The sequence below is a fragment of the Ascidia mentula genome, chromosome 7, assembly GCF_947561715.1.
Source record: "Ascidia mentula chromosome 7, kaAscMent1.1, whole genome shotgun sequence".
In the NCBI taxonomy this organism is placed as follows: Eukaryota; Metazoa; Chordata; class Ascidiacea; order Phlebobranchia; family Ascidiidae; genus Ascidia; species Ascidia mentula.
The window spans coordinates 10,676,045-10,683,654 of record NC_138572.1 but is presented as its reverse complement, the minus strand read 5'-3'; the positions used below and the strand labels follow the sequence as shown (position 1 = coordinate 10,683,654).

Here is a 7,610-nt window from a genome sequence, read left to right as displayed (position 1 = left end):
TCATCAGACGAGCTTGAAGAAGATGAATTTGACGATAAACCTTCCTAAAAGCTTTCATCGTCACCCCACAAACCAAATACGAATGAACGCTGAAAATATAGCAAAAAGTCAACCAGGATGTGTGATGGATTTTAATCACACTTTATAAGTTTTTCTTACAGGGATGCCTAGAATTTCAAGATTTTCACTCAATTCGACTATTCCGACTGGCGAAGCTCCACAATCATGCAGAATTATTCTTTTTGCCGTCTGCAAGAATCTTGGAATAATTTTTAGTCCCTCATCGCCAATTTCGTTGTAACTCAAATCAAGCATATAAAGCTGCGTAATGGAAAAATTAAACACATCTGAAGTAGAACCCAATTAAACAAACAGAATAACAAATTCATAGCGATTAATAAGTCACTGCTTACTATTGTTTCAGTATTTTCCAATTCTCTACTTAAAACTTCAATTCCTCGTGCAGAAAATCCACAGCCTTGAAGGGACCACCAATAGACATCATGTAAACATTTCGAAATAATATTTGCACCAACGTCGCCTATGCGATTTAGACTTAAATCAATCCAAGCCAACTAAAAATAAAATCTGAATTTAAGCAACAAGTAAAACTCTTTTTATAGATCTTTTGAACCAGCAGATGATATGCTAAGCTAGTGCGTAGCACTCTTTGAGGGCACATCGCTATACTGTTGCCAAACGTTTCTTGTGTTTTTTGCATTATTATGCATATTTTCACCACATACCCACTTTCAATTGTAACTTTACGCGCTTTCGATACATTTTGCTTTTCTGGTAAAACGAAAACCTTAAAAACAGGACTAATTTCGTCAAAAACACACTATTGGTAGTATACAAATTCACATTACTTGCCTCAGTGTTACGGACTCCATTGCAAATCCTTTCCAATGAGTCCATGTTTAAACTACAGGCAGAAAGCTGCAAGGATAAACCTGGGTTGCGAAAATGGTCGATAATGCATGGGCAGCAGTTGTTGACAGTGGCGTTAAATTAAGGTCGAAAGTACTCGGAAGGAAATTTGCAAGTGAAGCTTTCTTCTCTTCTGAACACTCTTGCAAATCAATGATAAGGTCTGAAATTTAAAATATCTTTTATCTGACTTAGCCTTACAAGCTTGGCAAAAAGTTAGTTAGATTTTTTTTCAGGCAGAAGAAGGCAGGTAAAAGTAACAGTTTACAATCACCCAACAATGCATTTCCGAAAATTTCGTCCGACGTGTCAGTCATGAACTGAACCATGGCGTTGAAAAAAACTTCCGTTTTTTCTGGTGAAGTTTTAACTAGAATACAAGACACCATTTAAAACAGAAAACAAGGTAAAATAGCAATATACTGGTTGTACATTTGTACTATCGTGAGTTATTCTGAAAATATTCTGATTGCCCAAGAAAAATCGAAATCAGAGAATTAGTTAAATAAGTTCTTTCAAATGGAATAGCGACCTGCAAAAAAATGTGGTCAATTATTTTTATCAAAAACAAAAAGCTACACTACTCCTATTTGAAATACTGCACCAACAATAATGCGACACAAACTATTTATCACAATTGTCTTATGTTTGAACTAGCTGTGTCACCAACTTGCTGTTGGTGACGTAGGTGTTATGTTTTCGTTTTATGTTTTTACAGATTATTGAAACGTTAGGCGTCAGGTTTTCCGTTGCTTTTTACTCATTATTGGCGAAAAGATGCAAAATGAAAATGAAAAAAAAGACAAAATCACTATCACGCCAAAATGTCCAATTAAAAAGGTCCTTGTACGTAATTAGGTCGTTTTCTGTCCTCCAGTAAACTCAACAAAAGGGCGTTGTATGGTCCCAATAAATCCCAATATTATTTGCAACTCGCGGTTTTTAGAAAAACGATTTTCTTGATCATAGCCCTAGAAATATAACTCACCAGTTTGCAAACTGTCTCCAAGGAGCAAACCACACAAAAATCTTCTTATCATTAGCCAATGACCTTGTGTGACCACGTCTAAAACCACACTTTCAAATTCCCCAATTGGCATGTACATAGCCATATAGCATGATGCAAATATCTCCTGCATCAGCTGGTGCGAGAAGTACAACAACATACTTCCTTCAAACAATCTTCTGTTTGAAAGACAAGAATCCGGAACCTTAATCACAAAATCTTGCACATTTGCATCCTCAAGACCTTCCCTTGTCAGATCAGCAGACTTAAAGGTTACGGCTTTATCCACCATCATTTTGTAAGCCATTCTCCCAAGTGGTTCAACGAGATCATCAAATTCATGACTCTTTGAAAGATCGGAGTACTTAAGTTGACGCGAAATGATTAACAAAACTTTGGTTATTGTGTTAACTTCCTCGACGTTGCCATGTAAACCAGCGTAGACAATGAACTGGAGAAGAAGAGGATTTTTACAAAGGTCAATTAATTCGGGAAGACTGCGGTTTAATGTTTCCCACAACTCAGCTGCTTTGAGACCAGCAAACACGTTAAACAACGTCATCATATTTTCAGTAGTAAGGTCATAAACCCACACTGCAATATTTGGTCGCAGCTCGAAACTCAATGAAACCACTGGATTTGGCCTGGAAGTGACAACTAGCGAAGATTTGCTCAAAAACTTTTTGCTGCAAAGGTTTGCGAAAATCTGCTGAACTGACAAGGGAGTTTCATAGGATGCATCAACTGGTGTTACTTTTTGCATTGCCCAGGTTGCTTGATCGAAACCATCCAACACTATAACACATTTGTGTTGGTTTTGAACTATCCATTTAAATGCGTTACAGTGAACATCTTTGTCAATATCAATAAACTGAAAATCAAGCAAAAGCTGTTGAAGAGTGAGCTTTGTGTTTGACTCATAATTTAAATCCATAAACTTGATGCGTATTGCAAAGTGCTGTTTGTTGAGAATTAGTGATTTGGTAATACGCTTTGATAAAGTGGACTTTCCGCAACCTGGAGCACCGACCAAAGCACAAAACCCGTTTTCAATGATTGTGGTCAACAATCCATCAAAACTAACTATTTGCGTGGTATCCAAATTCTCGCGTTTATTTCGTTTTGATGAAGGTTTAAATTCTGTTTCTTGGCGTAGATTTTTCCCCTTGTATATATCTGATATTACCAGTTGCGGATGAACTTCAGGTATTTCAGTGGCATCTGTTTTAAAACCATGAAGCTGCACTCCGGCTTCAAGTTTTTTTAGTTGGCATTTCATGATGCAATCAACAGCAGCTTTTAAAGTGTTTTCTGCAAGCAAAGTTTTGGCCGTTCATGTTTATTAAGTGGAAGTTACAAAAAAATAGATGATGTGTGCGATGAAAGCAAAGAAAGCAAAGAAAGCATAGGGGAGACCGGGGATACCTCGGACCAGATATTTTACGTCATAATTAGGTATTGTTAAGACACTTTTACAAAAGCTTTATGTCTCCATCAAACGTTAACAGGAACTTTGGAATTAAATCATGTCTGCTTAAAAAATTATAATCGAAAAAGTCAATTTATCAGTGAAACCAAGTTTTTCAATTTGTATGTGCAAGGCTATATATCAGTCACAGTTAATAAAAATGCAGTAAGTTTTGGTTAATTTCATATTCAAATATGCATTCTTCGATGGGACAATAATGATTTTTTGTAACCTTAAAAAATACGGCCATATTTTAATAATTTCTATGTCGTCACGTAGTCGGGGATATTTTGGACACCATGGCAAGAAATCGCGAGAAGACAACACTTTTTGAGTTGTGGGAAAAATTATCAGATCATAGAAAAGAATAAACAGAGGCTGGATGAAATGATCGAATTTTGGCAGGAAGAAAAAGCCCCAAAGATAAAAAATCGTTTGTTGACCAGAAAATCTATGATATCCGTGCTACCGTTAAAAGTACACGAGTTACCTAAAACATGAACGTGTGGAAGGGTCGAAACGATAAGTGGTCACGCCCCGATTCCTGAAAGCTGGAATGATATCTTATGCGCTAATGCCCCAATGCTGATTTTGTGCCAAGTTTAATTTCAGTTATTTGTCAAATAAACAAAAAAACGTCTGTTAAAACTTGCTGTCCGAGATATCCCCAGTCACGTCCGATGTTACCCCGGTACCGGGTTGACTTCGGACATTTGAAAAATAAATGGGCTGAATGAGCATTTTTAGTGAGCTAAAACGAACGAAAAACCTTTTGTTTTTTTTAGCAATGCTTTACTAGTTACAACAAAATAAAATTTAAGAATGTAGTTCATAATTTAAAAAATTATGAGCAATTTTCCAAAAACCGTCCAATCCCCGGTCTCCCCTACATTATTCGATGGGGAGGTGCCTCTAAAATGTGTTCGTGCGACTTTGTGCTGATACGTGCAAGTATGTGTCGCTATGTGCAACTATGTGGAGCTATGTGAAACCATGTAAAGCTATGTGCAGCAATATGCATCTTTATCGACGACGCTAATTCCGGAAATCATGCAGACCCTTCTTGGCCAGAAAGACGCCATCGTTATATAATTAACTGTTTACTTCAAGCAGCCATCTATAGAAAGGCCCAAGATACATATTCAAGAGCTTTATATTGCTTTGGTATCGTGACTACCACGCACACAATATGACAGAAGTCTACGAACAGGTAGGCCTACAATATCTGATTTTATGTGACGAGAAATTTCAAAAAGTATAAACCCGCAGCCATTGACCGGGACTTTCTGAATGGGAGACGCACGTATGCAAACCTATATTCTGCTGGGAAGCCAACACATATGTCGGTTAAACGAACATGAAAGCGATAAAACAAGAAGCTTTATTGTAGATTTATAGCTGAGCAAGAAGGAGGAATAAATCCAACTTTCCAGTCAAGTTGACACAGGGCATCTTGGTAAAGTCCAGTAGACGTATGGCAATTTGTTAATGACAAAGTGATATCGACGTGACTCTAAGGCGCACAAACACAGTCATTGTCAACCAGATAATTCGTCAATCGTCTCTATATGAAATCATTGTGCATTGTGTGGGCTTAATGCCACCAATGATCGATGTTTAGGACGATTACAGTCCTTCGGACCCCAGTCGACACAATCGAGTTGCGTAAGTGTAGGCAACTACATTTAGCTGTTATGTCATTTATGTACAGATTGCCAAAAATGAGGGGCTAAGTATACAGGGAGCAGAAAATTCGATGGGATTTAGTGCTGTTATATAGCGAATTATTCATAATTCAAATTTGTAGAAATTTTGTTAAACAAAATTACTCAGATTTAAATCCCAGTAGGCCTTCAAATCCAACAGCCAGGTATGTGGCCAAATATAAATGTTCGTGACGTCCCAACCGCGACCATATTAAGTTAATTATTAAACAATAGAAGGCGAACATTTTCGCAACTGCCAACAAACCTTACATCAAAGGCCAGATAAATATTCGCACATTGTAAGATCAACATTATTGTGCCATACTTGAATTTACTATCCCCAAGCTGTTTGAAGCCTATGTAATTTCCACCTTTCTTTACTGACGAAAGCCACATGTAAGTCTCACTGTTTTTTTAAATGGACATAGTTAGACATAGCGACACGTAGTTACACATAGCGGCACATAGGTCTGCAGCAGAACTTTATGTTATTCTTTGTGTATTGCATTTATTTATTTTTTGGGTCAATCGCTTCGTTTCTATCCAACATACAGGTTAATCTTTGACATATGTGCAAATCGGCTTTGGGTTTTAATTTCACATCGACATTTTTAATAATCCTCTCGAATTTATTGTTTTCTGTAATCTCAATAACCGTGTATATATCGATGGCCGTAAGCCACAAAAGGGAAGCTAGAGGGAAGCAAAGAGTACGAGAACTAAAACTAAGACACAGAGCGATAAGGCCAAGTTACGCGCACACTAGGAAACATCGTGGGGAGAAAACTGCATTGAGTGCTTATGTGTATTGAACTGAGGTATGTCTTGTGGTTTGTTTGTGCGCCAATTAAAAGTTTGTAAAGGCAGTTCTTGACAGATGTTTTTAATAGCCTTAGGAGTCAGATACACGGAGTGTGTTCTCTCTGCAAACCCGGTCCCTGCAGGTCCACATAGCGACACATAGCTTCAGATAGTTGTACATAGCTTCACATAATGGCACATAGCTTCAGATAGTTGTACATAGCTTCACATAGTTGCACATAGCTTCAGATAGTTGTACATAGTTGCACATAGCGACACATAGCTTAAAATAGTTGCACATAGCTCCACATAGTTGCACATAAATCCACATTGTTGCACATAGCAGCACATAGCCCCACATAGTTGCACGAGCACATTTTAATAGGACCTTATGTAGACTACTTTGGGTGTCTGTGGTGATTATCGCGCAAATAATGTAAAAACCTGCTGTCGGGGATGTAGCCAACTAGCTGTAGACATTAAATAACAAAAAACACATGACTTTATAAAATCATTGTCAAAAAATGTATACTATACCTTCTTGTTCATTATTCTCTTGTGTTTTTTTGCCGTTTTCATGATAGTGGTAGTGAAAGTGGTCTCCAGTACTAAGGTTCTATAAACAAGTAAAATTGTTTAAACAGTTACGAAAACAAAAAGGAATAAAATCGTAGAATTATTTCCAGACATCATGTGCAGGCCTTAGAAGGTGAGTATATTTTTTATAACATACCTCGACGTTTTCAATACTTGTATTTCTGATTTCTTCAACGTGTTCTTGTGACATTTTTTACATTGACAAATACACTGGGGTGAAATTAGAACTCAAAATCTAACTTCTAATTACAAAATAATATTATTCATGTTGTATCTATAAATGTGTCTCAATGTCAAACTCTGCAATTTCCACAATTCTGATCGCCACTAAACAGTAACATTCGAATTGTAAGTGTATACTCTGTAAAATGCCAAGTTTAAATTGTATCTAAAAGTTCATCAACACTGCACTCCTCCCTTGCCAACATTCATTCGCTTTGTGCCGAATGGTGGAAAATAATTAACTTGTGAAACCACAACGTATTTGCTTTTAGATTGTATTCTGCTTGCACAAGTGCATAAAACACAATCAGCCAATACGTGGCATTCGTTCTCGCATGTTTGTTGCTTTTATGGTTTTAACCGGGAATAATGCTTTATGAAGCTCAAAATGCCATGTGTTTGCGTGGCTATTAATACCTCTGAATATATGTTACCAATCTTCTGTCAATTATTTATTGGGCGATAAGCGGGAGCTAAAATCGTATCGATGGAACTGTAGTAATTAGTTTTTTGACAATGCACTGACAATGTTCGTTAGCGCTTGCGTGAACCTCAAGTAAGGCTAAAAGTCCTATAGGCTAATTGTCTATAAATTGTCGGTCAGTCCGTGGTCTGAAATGACTGAAAATCTTTCAGGAAGGGCGTATTGTATGAAATCTTTTTTCGATGCATAAAATTCGGCCTTACTTTGGAAGCCCGGGTTTAAATAGTAGATCACGTGACGTGTTCAGTACTGTCTTGTGAGAAAATAAGGGTACTAGGTGGTGTTTATTAGCATGCACTGGGGGAATTAAATATTCACTCAGATTTAAACATTATCACGCTGTAAGAATTTTATGACCTCCGCGAGCCTGCATGTTGTTTCAATTGGTAACAAGCA

The 7,610-nt window shown here is 37.2% G+C and overlaps 1 protein-coding gene across 1 annotated transcript; it reads right to left on the bottom strand.

Moving 5' to 3' along the window:
• Positions 1–561: 561 nt before the first annotated feature.
• LOC145909557 (uncharacterized) lies at positions 562–6,698 on the bottom strand. The gene is made up of 7 exons (XM_082996938.1): positions 6,645–6,698; positions 6,449–6,527; positions 1,919–3,247; positions 1,199–1,300; positions 954–1,093; positions 751–808; positions 562–575 (listed from the first exon to the last, which is right to left on the bottom strand). The coding sequence occupies exons 1-7, from the start codon at positions 6,696–6,698 to the stop codon at positions 562–564; spliced, it is 1,776 nt and encodes a 591-aa protein (XP_082853064.1).
• Positions 6,699–7,610: the final 912 nt, after the last annotated feature.

What these genes read in the sequence shown, in the direction of transcription:
- LOC145909557 (XM_082996938.1), bottom strand. Translation starts at nt 6,698, where the DNA reads ATGTCACAAGAACACGTTGAAGAAATCAGAAATACAAGTATTGAAAAC. An exon ending in TGGAGACAGTTTGCAAACTG is followed by an intron (nt 1,301 to 1,918) that starts GTGAGTTATATT and finishes CTTGTATTCTAG; the next exon opens with TTAAAACTTCACCAGAAAAA. An exon ending in AAATGCATTGTTGGGTGATT is followed by an intron (nt 1,094 to 1,198) that starts GTAAACTGTTAC and finishes TTTAAATTTCAG; the next exon opens with ACCTTATCATTGATTTGCAA.